Below are 17,898 nucleotides of genomic sequence, written 5' to 3'. Positions count from 1 at the left end.
GCATGCCCGGCTAATTTTTGTATTTTTAGTACAGATGGGGCTTTGTCATATTGGCCAGGCTGTTCTTGAACTTCTGACCTCAGGTGATCTTCCTGCCTCGGCTTCCCAAATTGCTGGGATTACAGGCATGCGCCGCCATGCCTGGCCTTGAATGTTCTTTCTATGGGAATCTACAAAAGCCAGCTTTTGAGTCTAGTGGCAGAAAACCTCTTCTTCATTGTTGAGCTGTGCTGTGAGCTTGGAGGGCTTCAAGTCCAGCTGAAAAAGCTGTAGTATTTTATGTCAGTTGGCTGTCTTGGAGAACTTAATGAGCACTGGGCTGGAGTGATACTGTCAGAGTTCATGAGCTGTTTGAGACTCTCAAAGCCTAGATACTGGGGTTGCCCAAATACATTGGCTGGACTCACTATTTCTCTCGGGAGTCGGGGGATGGAAAATGCTGTGGTCTTAACTCTTCTCTTAATTTGACAGTGCTGTTATTAATGGTAAGAATGATTTCATACGGTTGCATTTTGCTTTGTAATTCACAGAGAATTTTAAAATCCGTTATCTGATTTTATTCCCTCAGCAGTTCTGTGAAAAAGGTAGAGCACTTTCATATCTTCTGTTTTCCTGATTCTCTTGTGGCTCACAGAAGCTAAGAGCCTTCACCAAGGTCATCGGGTGAATGAGTCGCAGAGCTGGGAGTAGAGGCTCAGGCTTCTAGTGACCCTGTTTCTTCCTTGATAGCACGCTCTGGTGGCGCTATGTTCAGGTAACTGCGCATGCTCGGTTTGGTTTTTGTAAATCCCTGCCCCATTTCGGGGGAGGTTCTTGGGAGGCTTCTATTCGTTTTGGAGCATTTAAGTATCTTGTCCTCTCTCCCTCTTCCCAGATGCATGGCCATTTCTGCAGGCCCCCAGGCTGGCCCTTGTGCATGGGGGCGTCTCCTGCCTTCACGTTGCTTGCACGCCCCCTTCTGAAGGTGCTCTTCCCCGCATGGAGCCCCCTCGTGCTGCCTCTACACTGCAGGCTGTTCGGTAAATGTTCCTAAGTTAGCATCGTTGTTTTCTAGAAATGGGACGGGGTATGGATGCCAAGTTCTTTTCTGTGTGAAGTCTTCGATTGTATCATCTTGCCTTCCCCGTGTGTGCTCCTTGAGGTTGTCGCTGTGCTGCGGTCATCTGTGTTCCCTAGGGTGCCTCCCTTGGAGTCCGGGCCGTAGCAGACATGCAGTCAGTGTTCATGGCCTAAATGAGAGAAAGGCCAACAGAGTCATTAAATCTGGAAAATGACAAGTGAGGGAAAGGAATTTTTATTGAAGGCATGTGAAAAAGAATCTTTTTAGAAAAGTTGACCTGTTTCTCAACTGGAGTTGAATTTCAGCTCAGAAAAACAGCTGTGTGCCCAGAGGGCTTTGGGATTTCAGTTTGTGACAGATGAATTGAATTTGTTGTTGTATGAATGTGCTATCCTTTTGTGGTTTTATTAGGCCTTTCTCCCAAATGGAATCGATTTTTCTATAAAACTCACACTTCCTTTTTGAGAAGTGTAACACTAATTGTATGGGATGGTCTCCCAAAAAATTACCAGCCAGGAACCAAACACGCTGCCTGAGACTCACGGCCCCTGGTTTCTGCCTGTGCAGCTGCAGGGCAGAGAGGCACGCTCGAGCCGAAATCAAGACACATGTCTGCATCTTCTCTTTCTTGACTGCTGTGTCGTCTCTGAGCTGGCCTGCCTTCAACGTCTAGGAGCTTGGTGGGTGTAGACACATTACGGTATGGAGGAGGGATATGGCGTTGCCACAGCCAGGAGACTCGCTGAAGTCTCTGTTCTCTTCCTGCTCACTGCTCTGACTTTGTACAAGTCACATTTGTAGGGCTGTGCACAGTGGCTTACACCTGTAATCCCAGCACTTTGGGAGGCCGACCTGGGAGAATCTCTTGAGCCCAGAGTTTGGAACCAGTCTGGGCCACATGGTGAAAGCCCATCCCTACAAAAAATAAAAATTAAAAAATTAGCCAGGTGTGGTCGCTCATGCCTGTAATCCCAGCTACTGGAGAGGCTGAGGTGCGAGAATCACTTGAGCCTGGGAAGTCGAGGCTGCAGTGAACCATTATCACGCCACTGCACTCCAGCCTGGTCAGAGCAAGACCTTGTCTCAAAAAAAACAAAAACAAACAAAAACCATGTGTAATAGTGGGAGTAGTTAACTTTTGAAAGTTTAGAGAAGAGTTCCTAAATACCTGTGACCATGGACAACTTACTTAGCCTTTCTCTGCCTTAGTTTCCTCATCTATGAAAAATGAGAGAATATGGTACTGATCTTAAAGGATTTCAACGAGATCCAAATGAGATCAAACTCAGAGACTGGCACCTCGTGAGTGCACACTCAATGTTACTATTTCAACATTTTAGAGGAAAAAGAATGCTAATGGGTCATTATGGCTAAACATAGTCTATCACTGACGTTACTCATGGTATTGGAAGGAACTTGAATTCCTTATTGATAGTGTGATGGAGAAAGTATTTTGGGCATTGGCAGTATTTACTCAAAGAACAAAGGACGTGTCTGTCCTAGTCTTGATCTGCATTTTTGTGTGTCTGTGCTCTTTATAGACAATTAAGACATGGAAGCCTGTTTATGGCAAGCTGGCAAATTCAGCAAAACATGGAAAAACCTGTTAGCACAGTTTGCACGTGTGCGGGCACAGAGCAGCCAAATGAACACACACGTTTTCCTGTATTTTAAAACTCTTTGGAAAAAAGAAAAAAGACATTAAACCATTGCCCAGATGGCTTCTAGAGCTAGAACTTTTTCCTTGAAGTACATGAGTATGGCTGTCAGACATCTGAAACCCGAAGCCATCTTAAAACATCATTTGGATGCTACCCCCTGCCTGCCCTTTTTTTCCATTTGTAAGAGACAAGGATCCAGGAAGGAAAGTATCAGCTTACAAAGGCTTTTGTTACAATTAATCGTTCATGTTCTTTCTTTTGGTATCTTATTCTCTGTTTACATTTTATTTTTATTTATTTATTTATTTTTTTTGAGACAGATCCTTCCTCTGTCACCCAGGCTGGAGTGCAGTGGCGTGATCTTGGCTCACTCCAAACTCTGCCTCCCAGGTTCAAGTGATTCTTGTGCCTTAGCTTCCTGAGTAACTGGGATTACAGGCGTGTGCCACCACGTCCAGCTAATTTTTATGTTTTTAGTAGAGACAGGGTTTCTCCGTGTTGGTCAGGCTGATCTTGAACTCCTGAACTCAGGTGATCTGCCTGTCTCAGTCTCCCAAAGAGCTGAGAATACAGGTGTTAGCCACCGCGCCTGGCCGCTGTTTCCATTTTGTAACGCTAGCATCACCCCAGTGTAGGGTGGCTAGGGGTATTCTTCTTTCCTGTTTCCTGGTGTATTTTCCTCTACAGTATTAATCTTTAACATACTTTTTGGTAGTCTGTCTCTACCTAGAAAAATATGTGTTCCCTGTTATATCACCAGTGCCTGGCACATAGATAGTCAATATTTGTTGAATGAATGAATGAATGGGCTGAAAGAACCTTATTCTTCTTTCTTCTGTCACTTTACACCAAATGCTTTTGGAAAATGCTATGTGTACAGGGATCATAAGCAGGAGAGGTTACACACATGGCTGTGGGATAGCCCATGATCCTCAGATACTTGTCTGGAAAGAGGTGGAGTACTTGAGTAGAAATGATACAAGATAATTTCTTCAGAAAATCAGCCAAGTGTCATAGCTTTTCACAGTGATGTTCGCGTATGTGTGTATGAAGAGCTGTCGTGGCCTAGAATCACGGGCCTTTAGATCCCTTGTACAGATAGAAAAATAAAGGCCAAGGCCCAGGAGTGCTGCAGGCCACCGAGATAGAGTCCCTGTCTGCCCTTCTCAGTGTCCGGTCACTTCTCACTGCACTCCCCTCTTTACTGCTAAAGCCACTTTCCCTGACTCTGAATGTGTAACCACGAGGGAGAAAATGTCCTCCAGGCTCACAGTATGTGGAGAAAAAGCCCAGCAGCTGAAAATAATGTTCACAAAGTTTGTACTTAGAAAAAGTGGCCATTTCTATCATGTCTTTAAATTTCCCTGTTTCTCATACATTTTATAAACAAGACATTAGAAGGAGATTCGGGAACAGCAACTTTAGAACAAGGGGGAAATAATCAAACCTAGAGCATTTCAGTTTCTGTTTTCTTCTCAGTTTAGGGCTGAGGCACTTTAGCTTCCTGTCTAAGGGACTACTCAAATCTGATTAGAAGCTATTGTGGGCTGGTAATTATCCATAATTTTAGGAAGACAGATGCAGCACCAACTCTGTTCTCCAATAACAGGCTTATTAATTTTAAATTTGCATGGCAGGAGAATCAGATGGTGAGGTGGGATAAGTGTTCAGATGCTTGGTCATGGATAGCTTTTTACTTCCACGTATCACATGGGGATTTGGGACCGGGGAAGCCCGCTGAGAACTGATGATTGTCTGTCCCCTAACCAACTGGGTTCTTTTTCATCCTGAGCTCAGAAAGATTGCTCCTACTGCAGCCAGGGAAGACAGGTTGTTGACTGGTTAGAAATCATGGCAGGTTATTTTCTCCACCCGCAGTTCGCAGTTGGAAAGCAGAGCTATCAAAAAATTATCTTCTCTATTGTATTTCAAATCTGGGTGTTTAAAAAATTATATAAGCAAATTAAGCATTTCTTGGATGGTAGCTGTGTGTGTTCTTGATGCGAATGAGAGGTGCATTCCCTTGTAAAATCCCTGGGACTTTATAGGAGGATGTGAGCCTTAGAACAGAAGTTGGTTTTCTAGATGATCCTGTAGACATGATGCTGAGCACTAGACAAAGATGTTGATTGAAGTGATTTAAAAAAATTTTGTCTGAGTTCAGATTTTACACCAATATTTAGAAAATCTGCAAAAGGACTTGGAGGAATGTTCTCAGGCATCCAGTTCAGCCCCCTGCGCACATTGTCATAAAATCCGAGTGTGTGTACAGGGAGACGCATTCCTTTCTGTTCTCATCACAGGTCCTTCCCTGGCTCTGCACCTGCCTGTCATGCACGTCCGTGTGAGGAGACCACCAAACAGGCTTTGTGTGAACCATAAAGTTTTTTAATCACCTGGGTGCAGGCGGGCTGAGTCCGAGAGAGTCAGGGAAGGGAGATAAGAGTGGGGCCGTGTGATAGGATTTGGGAAGGTAAACGAAAATTACAGTCAAAGGAGGGTTGTTCTTTGGTGGGCAGGAGTGGGGGGTCACAAGGTGCTCAGCGGGGGAGCTTTTTGAGCCAGGATGAGCCAGGAAAAGGAATTTCACAAGATAATATAATCGCTTAAGGCAAGAACCGGTCATTTTCACTTCTTTTGTGGTAGAATGTCATCAGTTAAGGTGGGACAGGGCATTTGCACTTCTTTTGTGATTCTTCAGTTACTTCAGGTCATCTGGGAGTATACATGCAAGTCACAGGGGATGCGATGGCTTGGCTTGGTCTCAGAAGCATGACATTGTCCTCTTCCCGACCTTCCCTACCTTTTCCCTCCTGTGCGGTTCTCTCACAAAGTGAATGGCCTCAGCCACAGCTTCTCTGCAGCTGCATCAGACTGTGGCGACAGGCATGGTGGCTCCTGCAGGGCCTGCTGTTCCCACGGAGCCCAGTCTTGCTTGCCGCTGCAACCAGGTCACCATTTTGCACCGAAAGTATGTAATTCTACAGAATGAGAGCCAACATGCTGGGAATGGAGGCGTCTTTATCACGGTGCTCTGCATATTTTAATCTTGGGTGGAAAGTATGGAAAAGTATGTGACACCTGTGGTTTGATGCCAGAAGGACGTTGTGAACTTGAGGTGGACTGAGGATGTTCAGGTGCAACAGGCATCCCGGCTTCATTAAATGAGACTTCTCCATCTCCCTGCCAGGCACGCACAGGTGTATGGCCACATCTTATGTGTTATCCTTATCTAGAGTGTGCCTTGTCGTCATGCTTAAAGTTCCATGATGATATTCTGCCTCATAGAGTAGGTCCCAAACCACATTCAACACAGAAATGTACTCTTGCTATTCTACATAGAAAGTGCTTTCATATACCAAGTGGGAGAGCAGTCCTAAAATCTGGGCTGGAATCGCAGAAGGAAGGCATTGGAAAGCAACAGATTCCCTAGTCCAAAGCTGATTTTTGATGAACCTAGAAACAGGACCAAGAGAAGTGAATTTGCCTAAGGCCCTAACAGTGTCTCACGGTAGCATTTGAACCTAACAGTTTCTTGACCTATTTCTTTAAATGATTAGTCATGCTTCCTCTGATTCCTATATAAACGTATTCCTCATTCATTCTTCTGTTTCAGTGAATTATTGCAGTGCTACCACGTAACAGTATTTGAGTCAAAATGTGGCAGTGTTTATCCTTTTCCAAGGTTTTTAGTTGCCCAGTTTGTCAAAGTTGTGCTTACAGTTTCTTGTTGGTTGCAAGGTGTCCTTTCAGAAGCCAATTGTGTGGTGTATTTACGTTGATTGTTGGAGGTAGTTTGGTTAGAACCTACTTCGAGTGTCTGGTGTGGGCCTGGGGGACAGTGACAACTGCCCGCTTCATGGGCAGAGATGAAGTAATTGCTTCCTGGGAACTACCATCCTCCTGGCCACACTCTCTAGCCCATTTCATTTGTGTTGGTTTCCTTGGCATCTGCATGGTTCTGGCTTCATGTGAGTCTCATTTATTTTAGCATATGACTTCAGGCTGTGGGGAAGAATGGCCATTTTAGCACAGAGATGCACACAAAGGAACAACTGGCTAAATGTGTGTGAAGACATTCTTGGGGGGGGGGGTTTATTTCTTTTATTCTGTAACAGGCAGTTTGGGAAGCATTCTGGACATGTGGCCTGCGCTGTCACAGTTCCTCCCTGCAGGATCGCAGATGTTTGGAGATTGTAGTGATAACTGTTATCATTGAGAATGTCATTCTCACAGGCTCTAATAAGTCAGGATTTATTCAGTGTTAATTTGTTAAAGACAACTGTGTTTCTAGCCAAATCCATGGGAGACGTTTCTCCTGGCAGTGTTGCTGTGGGTATTCCCGTGGCTTAGTCTTAGGGGAGCACATGCCTTTGAATACTGCTGAAGCTGTGAGTACCCAAAGCGCACCGGAGTACTTTTGCCATACGGGGTGTTAGTCACTGATACACGTCTCAGTCAGACCTGATGGATTCTTGACCCCTTCCTTTTTTAATTTTTTAATTTTTATTTATTTATTATTTTTTTTAAGAGCACAACCCCTCAGGTGGCCACCATGAATCTCTGGTGTTTTCAGTTGGCTGCAGCCTATTTGTCATCTGTGGTTCAAACATACTCGAAGCCTGATGATGCTTGCCTCGGTTGTTCTTCTGCTGTGTGACCTCCGTGCCCGCAGGGTTCAAGACTGTCAGAGCTGGGAGCCACCTTCACAACTACCAGGGTTTCCGGAACCTCCTTTATCTACTCCTGGGGATGGAAGAGATGTCATCAGAGGCGGAGGCCTATTAGGTTTACATGCCATTGATAAAGAATGAGGTTTTCTTTTATATAAGGGGAGCTTCTTATAACGTGCTTTACTAGGGTAAAGAAGCTTTTGAGGTTTGCTTTCTCTGGAAAGATAATTTGTGATCCTGCAGTTGTTTTCAACAAAAATATAATTTGCATACCAGTGCATGTTGTATTACTGAGCACTGGCTGACAAATGGTTCTTAACTCGTCATTCACTCCGCCACTGTTTCTTGAATGGCATATGTGTGCCAGCTGTAGTAGGAACTTGCTAGGCTCTAGGACTAACCCTTATGAAATAGGGGTCCTGGGGGAAGCAAATGCATATAACTATAAACATTTGAGGGGATATCAGAGGGGGTGCCTATAGGTGCAAAACTTCGTTCATTCATTGCCCCATCTAGGAGGTTTTGTGTCTTAGCAGCGTGTTCCATAGCAACACATCCCTCTATCAAAATATTCATCATATTATTTTGAAATTCTCTGCTTAGGTATGTGTTTTTCCGACTAAGTTTAGAACTGGTTAAGGACAGGCTATGGCGTATGTATTATATATATCTACACACACACACATATTTATATATATACACATTACCATTTTAAATATACAATATATATTTATATATGTACACACATATATATTTCTCCCTCTCTATACATACACACCATACACATATATATATATACACACACACACACACACACACACACTTCTACTGCCAAGCACAGAAAGTCAAAACTCGGCAAGAGTTCTTTTAGTGTTCATGAAAAAATAGATGTGTTAGTTGAGAGCGTCCTTAAGTTGCCAGGGGAAAGACAGGATGGATTCACAAAGGGAGATAGTGTGTTTTTTTTTTCTTTGTTTAACTCTTGAATTCCAAATAATTCTGACTTATGGAAAAGTTGTAAAAATAGTATAGAGAATTCCCATATACTCTTCCCTCAGATTCCCCAAACATTTCACCCCATTTGTACTTTCTCTCTCTGTGGATATAATTTTTTTTTTTTCTGAAATGTTTGAGAGTGGAAGGTAGAATGCAGAGCAGGGTGAAAGGCGGAAGGAGAGAGGTGGGTTGGGAGGCTTTTTATTTTTTTTAACCTTCTAAGATGGAATTTCGCTCTTGTCATCCAAGCTGGAGTGCAATGGCACAATCTCGGCTCACTCTAACCTCTGCCTTCTGAGTTCAAGTGATTCTCCTGCTTCAGCCTCCCGAATAGCTGGGATTACAGGCGCCCACCACCATGCTCGGCTAATTTTTTATATTTTTAGTAGAGGGGTTTCACCATGTTGGTCAGGCTGGTCTTGAGCTCCTGACCTCTGATGATCCACCTGCCTTGGCCTACCAAAGTGCTGGGATTATACGCGTGAGCCAGTGTGCCTGGCGATTGGGAGGCTTTTGCAGTAACCCAGAGCGCTATGATGAGGGCTGGACCTGGTTGGAAATGATGAGGAAGGTGGGAAGTGGTTAGGTCTGGCATATATTTTGAAAGGAGAGTTTAAATGGGTTGGATGACAAGAGAGAGAAAAAGAAGTTTTAAGGATGATGTCAAGGATTTTGGCCTGAGTAACTGGAAGACTAGAGATGCTGTTATTGGGATTGGGAAGACTATGGGAGGAGTGGGTTATAGCAGGGGGAATCAAAAGTGTGTTTTCGGCATGCTAAATTTGAGGTCCAAAAAGGGATGTGAAGAAGTGTTGGCTGGGCACCGTGGCTCACGCCTGTAATTCCAGCACTTTGGGAGGCTGAGGCGGGCAGATCACCTGAGGTCAAGAGTTCGAGACTAGCCTGATAATTATTAAAATCGATGATTGATGTTTACTAATTAATCATATTATTGCTTCTAATACTGCAGGGGTGAACACCTACCTGTGATGTTGTTCCTAATATCTAGGGACAGAGAGCATTTTAGTTTTAATACCACAGTAGGTGTACACTCACCCTGTGACACTGATCCTAGTATTGAGAGGGGTAGAATATGACGTGGCTCCCAACATAACAATGAATGGACAGCCACCCGGTGATATTGCTCCTAATATTCACAGAAGAAGCATATGATATTACTCCCAATATCCCAGGGAGGGTACAGCTCTTCTGTGATATGGTTCCTAGTATCTGGAGGGGGAGAGGATGATAATAATTCCAGTATCGCAGGCTGTGTTCACCCACCCTGTGATATTGTTATTAATATCCTGGAAGGGAGAGGATGATATGACTCCCCATAGAGCAGGAGGCTTACACCCAGCCTGGGATATTGTTCTTAATATCCATGGAGAGGAGAGGCTGATATTACTCCCAATATGGCAGGGGGTGTACATCCACCCTGTGATATTCTTCTTAATATTCCAAGGCTGAGAGGTTGATATTACTCCTAGTATTGCAGACACCGTACACCGCCGTGTGATACTCTTCCTGATATCTGGAAGGGGAGATGGTATTAATCCCCATATCGCAGGAGGTGAACATGTACTCTGTCATATCTTTCCTAGTATGCAGGGAGAGAGAGGATAATATTATTCCCAATATTGCAGAAGATGTACACGCCCCCCCCCCATGATATTGTCCTTAATATTCCAAGACACAGAAGACGATGTTACTCCCAATATCACAGAAAGTGTACACCCCCCAGTGATGTTGTTCCCATGATCCAGGAGGAAAGAGGATGATATGCCTTTCAACCCTTGCACCCTGCAATGCTGTCACCCTGCAACACTGACACCAGCTCAACCTGACATGGGCCCAGAGGTGCTGGCTGGGGGTGTTCATTGCTTCTCTTTTCTCCCTTGGTAGACTCAGTAGAGGAAACTGAGACCGAGCAGCCGCAGGAACAAGGTAGGTTTTGCCCGTGGCTCAGGCTTCCTCTGGTTATGAGCTGGGCCTTGGAGTAACGCCGGGGGAGGGGACAGAGGTGAGTACAGTGGGCATTGGATGCGGCTGTCACACCTCTGTGGTGTGGGCCGGGGACTTGAGGGACATTGCTTGAGGTGGGCCTGAACCTCCCGTCCACTCTGGCACTGGAGGCTGTGGGGTCCCACACTTCTTCCAATGAACGTGCTGACCCCCGCCTGGTCCCCGACCGAGGTGGGGCATCCTTTCCACTGCTGGGGCCCACATGTAGCTGTGGGTTCCTTTTTCATGACCTGGAGAAGCTGCAGTTCACCCTGTGCAATGCCTCAGAGATGGGAGGCCACACAGCCCTCAGCGGGTAGCAGAATTCAGAGCCTTAGGTTGCAGGGGCCTCAACTGAGGTCCCTGAAGGGTCTGCTCCTTCCTGAGGGGCTGATTCAGGGAGGCCCTCCCGTCTCCCCTCTGCGGCTCTGTCTCTTCCCCTCACACAGGGTCCGCATGTGGACAGCCTGGTGATGTGGATGCACCAAGGGCCCTTGGAAGTTCCCGGGGAATGGGATCCATCCCAGTACATTTGGGATGCAGGCACAAGGTCCCAGAGGAGGCCCGGGAAGCCAGTGCGGAAGGGAAGGCTGTTGTAGGTTTGCCTTGGGGAGGGGGTGGTTCCACCCTCTGCCAAAGTCTCTGGAGCAAAGGCACGTGGCTCTCCAGCTGCCCCGGAGGCCAGGGTAGTGGCTGGGAGGGGCTGTGTGCCTCTGCCGGGTCGGGAAGATTTCTTAGCTAATCTAGTGTTGTCAAGTCACATTAGCCTCTAAATCATATTTATTTATTTTTTTAATTCCAAGGCTTTACAGTTGAATAAGGAGACAGTTTGTATTGAAAATAGTTTTTACATGTGAGCTTGAAACAGAGAGTCTGTTTAAATCTAGTTTTTTCCTTCCCATTAATGCCTCCTTTCATCCCAGGTTTTCCAACAGGAAATGCGCTTGTTTGCTCACCTCTGGGAGGGGGCTTTGGCTAGGAATCCACCAAAGCCAGCAGGCACCAGTGGGCTGCTTGAGCAGTCTGGCCTTTGTTAACCCTTTAGGAACCGTGGGCTTCAGGTTTTCAGACCATCCAAGGTGAAGGTGGTCACAGGGGCCTAGAAGCTTTCCCATCCTTCCTGCAGGGATGGTCCGTTTCCCTGCACGGAGCTGGGTACATGGGTACAACACCCCTGTCCTGTGCCGTCGGTGGCTTTACCAATTTTGCATAGCATCTTTTGAGCTGATCAATAGCTCTGATTGACTGTTGAGGATTTCATGGATTCCTGTACCCCACCGGGGGGCCCAATATGCTGACAAAAGTTACATTTGTAGTTGTAGTGCTGCATATACATGGGTCCAGTTAGAAGGCTTTGATTGTATCTAAAGGGAAAGGCATCTCTGAGGGATCACTGAGCTGGCATAGTCTCCTAAAACCATGCTATCAGGTGGGCGACAAAGCAGGACAGGAGGGTGATTTTGTAGGAGAGTCAATTTTGTAGGAGAGTGATTTTGTAGGTGATTTTGTAGCAGGGCCACGGGCCTGCGTGTTCTCTGTGTCCCCGGAGTTCATACGTGCTCCAGACCCTGGGTTTGCATTGCGCATAATTCTCAAGGGCTCATGGCAAGCTGCGCCAGGGACACAGAGGACGGGGATGCAGGGATCCTGCCCCAAGTGGACCAAGGACTCACTGTTGGACTCTAATCTGTCTAGGTGTTTTTGTGACTTGCAGAAATACCTCCACCTTGCCTGGGCCTGGAGCCACAGGAGACCCTGCCGAAGGTGAAGAATGTTCTGGAACAATGCAAGACCTGCCCAGGCTGCCCCCAGGAGCCAGCGTCCTGGGGTCTCTGTGTAGCATCCAGCAACGTGAGCTTGCAGGACCCCGAGGAGCCCTCCTTCTGCTTGGAAGCTGAGGACAACTGGGAGGATCCAGAGGCCATGAGCTCACTGCTGCTGTTCCTGAACAGCTCTGGATTCAAGGCCAGCTTCTGTGGCCTGTACAACCTGGCGCTGCCATGGCTGAGCAGCATGTTCAGCAGCTTTAGCGACGAGGAGGAGCTGACTGGGTGCCTGGCACAGGCCCGAGGGGCGGCCAAGAAAGGTGGCCTCCTCATGGCCCTGGCCAGGCTCTGCTTCCTTCTGGGGCGGCTGTGCAGCAGGAGGCTCAAGCTGTCCCAGGCCCGGGTGTACTTGGAGGAAACACTGGGGGCCCTGGAGGGCAGCTTCGGGGACCTGTTCCTGGTGGTGGCTGTGTACGCCAACCTGGCCGGCATTTACTGGAAGCAGAACCAGGAGAAGTGTACACAGGTGGTTCCCAAAGCCATGGCCCTGCTCCTGGGGACGCCTGGCCACATCTGTAGCACCGAGGCGGACGGGGAGCTCCTGCAGCTGGTGCTGCAGTGGGCGGTGGGTGGCCAGAGCCAACAGGCCTAGGCCCGGGCCTGCTTCCTGCTGGCCAGGCACCACGTGCACCTCAAGCAGCCTGAGGAGGCCCTGCCCTTCCTAGAGCAGCTGTTGTTTTTGCACAGGGACTTGGGAGCCCCAGACGCTGCGTGGCTCTCACACTGCTGCCCACTCCTGGCTGACATCTACAGCCGCGAGTGCCTGCCCCACCTGGTGCTGAGCTGTGTCAAGGTGGCCTCATTGAGGACACAGGACTCGCTGGCTGGTTCGCTGAGGAACGTGAAGCTGGTGCTCCAGAACGCCCTCCAGCCCCAGAGCCTCCCCACCCAGACTTCCCACTACCTCAGGCGAGCGCTGGCCTCCCTAACCCCGGGCCCAGGCCAGGCGCTGCGCGGCCTTCTCCACGCCAGCCTGGCCCAACCGTACAGCCACCATGGCTACCATGGCCCAGCCATCACCTTCATGACGCAGGCGGTGGAAGCCAGTGCTGTTGCCGGAGTACGTGCCATCGTGGACTTCCTGGTGGCCCTGGCCTGGCTGCATGTGCTTCATAGGCAGAGCCTGGTGGCCCTGAACATCCTGCAGTCTGTCCAGGATGCAGTGGTGGTCAGCGAGGACCAGGAGGGTGTGATTGCCAACATTGGTGGCCGTGGCTCTGAAGAGGACGGGCCAGACGAGGCAGGCAGCCGAGGGCTACTACCACGCCCTACGGGTGGCTTGGCACCTGGGCCAGCGGAGGAACCAGGCAGTGGTGCTGGCCAGCTTTGGGACCTTGTGCCTGCACGCGGGTGCCAGCAGGCTGGCCCAGCACTACCTCCTGGAGGCTGTACGTCTGTTCTCGAGGCTTCCGTGTGGGGAGTGTGGCCGAGACTTCACCCACATACTCCTGGGCTACCTCTTCACCCGCCAGGGCCCGGCCCAGCAGTGCAAGGGCTACTACGAGTGGGCCCTTCTGGTCGCCGTGGAGATGGACCACGTGGAGAGTGAGTGCCCCAGTTCCTCCTGTGCGCCTTCTGGGGCCACTTGGGTCAGGGCACACCTGGGGTTTGTGATTCGGAAACAAGTGGTGGTTTTTCCACCATCGAAAGCGCTGAGTTATGGCCAGCAGCAGATGTTGGCAAACGCCCTGGAGACAGGCCGTTCCCATGTAGGGCCAGCCCCTCTGTACCCTACTGAGGCAGGCAGCTCTTCCTGGTTTGCCCAGGGACCATCCTGCCTTGAGCACGGAAAGTCCTGCATGCTGGCAATCCCTAGACATAACCCTGGGATCAAGGCATGTTGTGCTGAGCTAGGACTTGGGGCCCCTCCATGAGCCAGGCCCTGAATGCCAGTTCTTGTGCCTGTGTTTGCTTGGTATCTCGGGAACCCTGTGCACCGGTCATCCCACTTCACAGAGGACACAGGGGTGGGTGATTGGCCAAAGCCACAGAGCAGTTCACGCAAAAGCAGCTCCTGCTGAGTGTGCCAGGCCCCACCCACAAAAGGGGCTTGTGGGGTCCTCGGGAGGGAGGTGCTGAGCGTGGGAATGTGAGCTTCAGGCCAGAGAAGCCACAAAAGGGTGAGTGGCGTGATGGCGGGGCAGCACTTGGCCCCGGGTTAGGGAAGCCTCTTTAGTCTGGGACCAGAGGGTTGAGAGGATTTAGTCAAGTAATAGGTGTGGATGAGGGGCTGGTGGTGTAGCCTGTGTGAAGGCCCAGGGGTGAGCGAGTGGGGGTGAGTCAGCGAGGATGGGTGGGGTGTGAGTGGTGGTGAGTGAGTGGGAGTGTGAGTGGGGGTGAGTGAACAGGGCTTATGCAGGGAGGTGCAGAGTTGGGAGGGGGTGGGTTGAGTGCTGGATGGTGAGAAGCTCTTCTGGAGAGCTAAGCAGGGCCTGGGGCCTCAGGCTGTGGCTTCGCCTTTTCCCCAAGAGCACTGGGGAGCCATGGAGTGCTATCGAACAGTCAGTGCAGACCGAGCAGTGAATGGACAGTAGCTGGGCAGGGCTGTCCGAAATCTAGGCCGCAGAGAATAGATGAGGAAGTTGAGGATACTGTTGAGTCCCCTCTGCCTTACAGTGCTTTGTCATGGCATAGTGACACCACTCAGAGGTGCCTCCTGTGGCCTGGACCAGAGCTCCAGGGGCTGTGCCCAAATATGAATCTGCTCATTTCCCAGCACAGGCCTGGCACCCACTCTTGGCCCTAGGAGTGATGAGATTTTGGAAAGGACCGTGTGAAGGGGCCCCGGTCCCACACATCTGCCCAAGGAAGGTTGGGGGGTTCAGACCCAGGCTTCTTCCCCAGGGACATTCTCTGAATGGAAGGAGACCCTCCAGGAACCCAGCTCCCCAGCCCCCACTGCAGCCTCCAGTGGCTCCTGGCACAATAGCCTGTGGCACCTCCTCCTACGAGGCCCTCCCCTGGGTGCTGGGGGATTCAGACTTGGAAATGCAGGCCAGGGAACGGGGATCATGCTTCCCTGTCTCCCCACCCTGAGCTGAACGGTCCGGGAGACCGAGGGCGGGGCTGATACCCCACATGCTTCCTTGGGGTCATTTTTGAGTCACTTTCAGTAGTTTGTGTCCTTCTAGGAGTTTGGCTGTTGTGTCTAGATGGTCTGGCTTCTTGGTGTACAATTGTTCGTAGTGTTTTCATGGAATCCTTTTATTTCTGTCAGGTCGGCAATCATGTTTCCTCTTTCATTTCTGATTTTAGAAACTTGGGTTTGTAATTGTTTGTTTATTTTTATTAGAGATGGGGTCTCATCATGTTCTCCCAGGCGGGTCTTGAATGCTGGCCTCAGCGATCCTTCCCCCTCGGCCTCACAAAGTGCTGGGATGACAGGCGTGAGCCATGGTGCTCAGTCTCTGATTTTAGTCGTTTGTGCCCCATCTTTGTTTTCTTGGTCAGTCTGGTGAAAGATTTGTCACTTTTGTTATTATTTAAAAAAAACCCACTTTTGGTTCTGTTGATTATCTCTTTTGTTTTTCCATTCTCTGTATTTTTACTTCCCATTTCCACTCTCACATTTATTATGTTCTTCCTTTTATTCACTTTGGGTTTAGTTCATTTTCTAGTTTCTCAAGGTGGAAAGTTAGGCTTTTGATTTAAGATTTTTTTTCTTTCTTTGAATGTAGACATTTACAGTTATAAATTTCCCTTTCAGCACTGCCTTAGCTACATCTTGGTGTTTTTGATACACTGTGCTTTTTTTTTTTTTTTTTTTTTTTTTTTTTTTTTTTTTTTTAAGTTTTGCTCTATTGCCCAGGCTGGGGTGCAGTGGTGCAATCTTGGCTCACTGCAACTTCTACCCAGGTTCAAGTCATTCTCATGCCTCAGCCTCCTGAGTAGCTGGAATTACAGATGTGCACCGCCACACCCCGCTAATTTTTGTATTTTTTTTTTTATAGAGACAGTGTTTCACCATGTTTCCCAGGCTGATCTCAAACTCCTGGACTCAAGCGATCCTCCCGCCTCGGCCTCCCACAGTGCTGGGATGAGAGGTGTGAGCCACCGTGCTGGCCCGGGCTGTGCATTTGTTTGTATTCTTTTCAAATTAATTTTCAGTTTCCCTGATGGTCTCTTCTTTGACTCACTGGTTGTTTAGGAGTGTGTTTAGGAGTTTTCACATATTTTTGAATTTCCCACGTTTCCTTCACTGTCGATTTCCAGTTTCGTGCCAGTACAGCTGAAGAACACCTCTGCTTTGGTCTCAGTCCTTCTCCCTTCACTGAGGCTCATTTTGTGGCCTGGCACATGGTCTGTCATGGGGAATGTCCCATGGGCGCTCAAGAGGACTGTGTATTCAGCTGTTGTTGGGGGGCGTGTGTGACAGATGTCCATTCGGCGTACCTGGTTTCCTTTGTTAATCTTCGGAATGTTTCTGACACTAGAAAATCAGAAGCTTTCCACTGTTCCCAGCGCCCTGGCTTTGGGAGAGGCCAGCGAACCTGTGGGTTTGGAGCTTTGTTGTATGAGAGAAGCATGTGTGGAAATGCCAGGTGCCGGCTTTGAACCCCATTCCCCCAACATGATGCCGTGTGTGGCAGACGTGATGCTTGGCTTTGCTCTCTCAGGGTTCCATCTGCGACAGGGGCTATTTGTGTCCCTGGTCTCATCATCTCAGGCTGAAGGTGGCCCTGGTCCTGGCCAGAGGGGCTTTGTGAAGCAGAAATAGATGGCCTGGTGCAGGGGCCGAGCCTGGCCAGAACCTCGGCCCTGGGAGTTGTAAAGAAGGCCGGCCTGTACCATGAGCATGTGCACCAAGCTGTGCCCATATCACGGTGTGCTCGGCGCCTGCCCTTGCACAGGTGCATGGCCTGTCTGAGCCCAGGCTCCCTGCCTATGGGGCCCAGGTTCACAGAGGTGTGAAAGAGACAAGCACAGAGCAGGGGCCTCTGAACCCAGCCAGCCTCGCTTCGATGCTGGGAGGCTGACGTCTTCCATTTTGTCTTCTGCCCAGGCCAGCTGCGGGCCGTCCAGCGGCTGTGCTGCTTCTACAGCGTCGTCATGCCCAGCGAGACCCAGTGTGTCATCTACCACGAGTTCCAGCTCTCCCTTGCCCGCAAGGTGGCCGACCAGGTGCTGGAGAGGGCAGCTCCTGGACACCACCAGTCAGCTCTACCTGTCCCTGGGCACCTAGTGGTGAGGACTGGCTTTGCAGTGGTGGGGGTGTGGAGGGGTGCAAGGGGGTAGGGGTGGCAGGGAGGGGGGCACAGGGAAGCTGGCCCAGGGCCTCCTCAGCCCCTTTCCTTTGGATCATTTGGTTCCTTGGCATCAGATGCTTTGAGCTGGTGGGTCTGGGGTCATCCCAGGGCTGCTGCTGGCTTGTGAGTCCCAGCTTGAGTCTCCCTTGTTGGGTCAAAGGTCATCTCAACCCCAGCAGAGGCAGTACGTGCACGTGCACTCTGGGCTGTTCTTCCTACTATGGTGGCCTTTGTCATCTGACCTCTGCCTGCCCCGAGTCTTCACTCCTGGCCTTCATCTGTCCCTTTAAATGTGACCACAGCAGCCACCTGTGGCTTCTCTCCCACAGAAGACAGAGCCAATTGTGTCACCTGCTTCCCCGGGGCAGGGTTTCAAGGTCTCACGTCCCATATGTGGCCCACTCGGCTTCCCCCGAGCATGCTGACCTGGTG

The 17,898-nt window shown here is 49.3% G+C and overlaps 1 protein-coding gene across 1 annotated transcript; it reads left to right on the top strand.

Annotated features, from left to right (window-relative positions):
• Window positions 1–665: 665 nt before the first annotated feature.
• On the top strand, window positions 666–17,402 carry LOC135967591 (SH3 domain and tetratricopeptide repeat-containing protein 1-like). Its single transcript, XM_065531093.2, is given in 8 exon segments — window positions 666–754; window positions 875–1,019; window positions 7,253–7,494; window positions 10,296–10,337; window positions 12,109–13,421; window positions 13,423–13,765; window positions 17,223–17,350; window positions 17,352–17,402. Coding segments are annotated over 6 exon segments (2,025 nt in total). The 5' UTR covers window positions 666–754; window positions 875–1,019; window positions 7,253–7,346.
• The last annotated feature ends 496 nt before the right edge of the window (window positions 17,403–17,898 follow it).

The sequence above is a fragment of the Macaca fascicularis genome, chromosome 15 (assembly GCF_037993035.2).
Source record: "Macaca fascicularis isolate 582-1 chromosome 15, T2T-MFA8v1.1".
In the NCBI taxonomy this organism is placed as follows: domain Eukaryota; kingdom Metazoa; phylum Chordata; class Mammalia; order Primates; family Cercopithecidae; genus Macaca; species Macaca fascicularis.
Note: the sequence above shows the minus strand (reverse complement) of the source record. Positions and strands in the feature narration are given on the sequence as shown.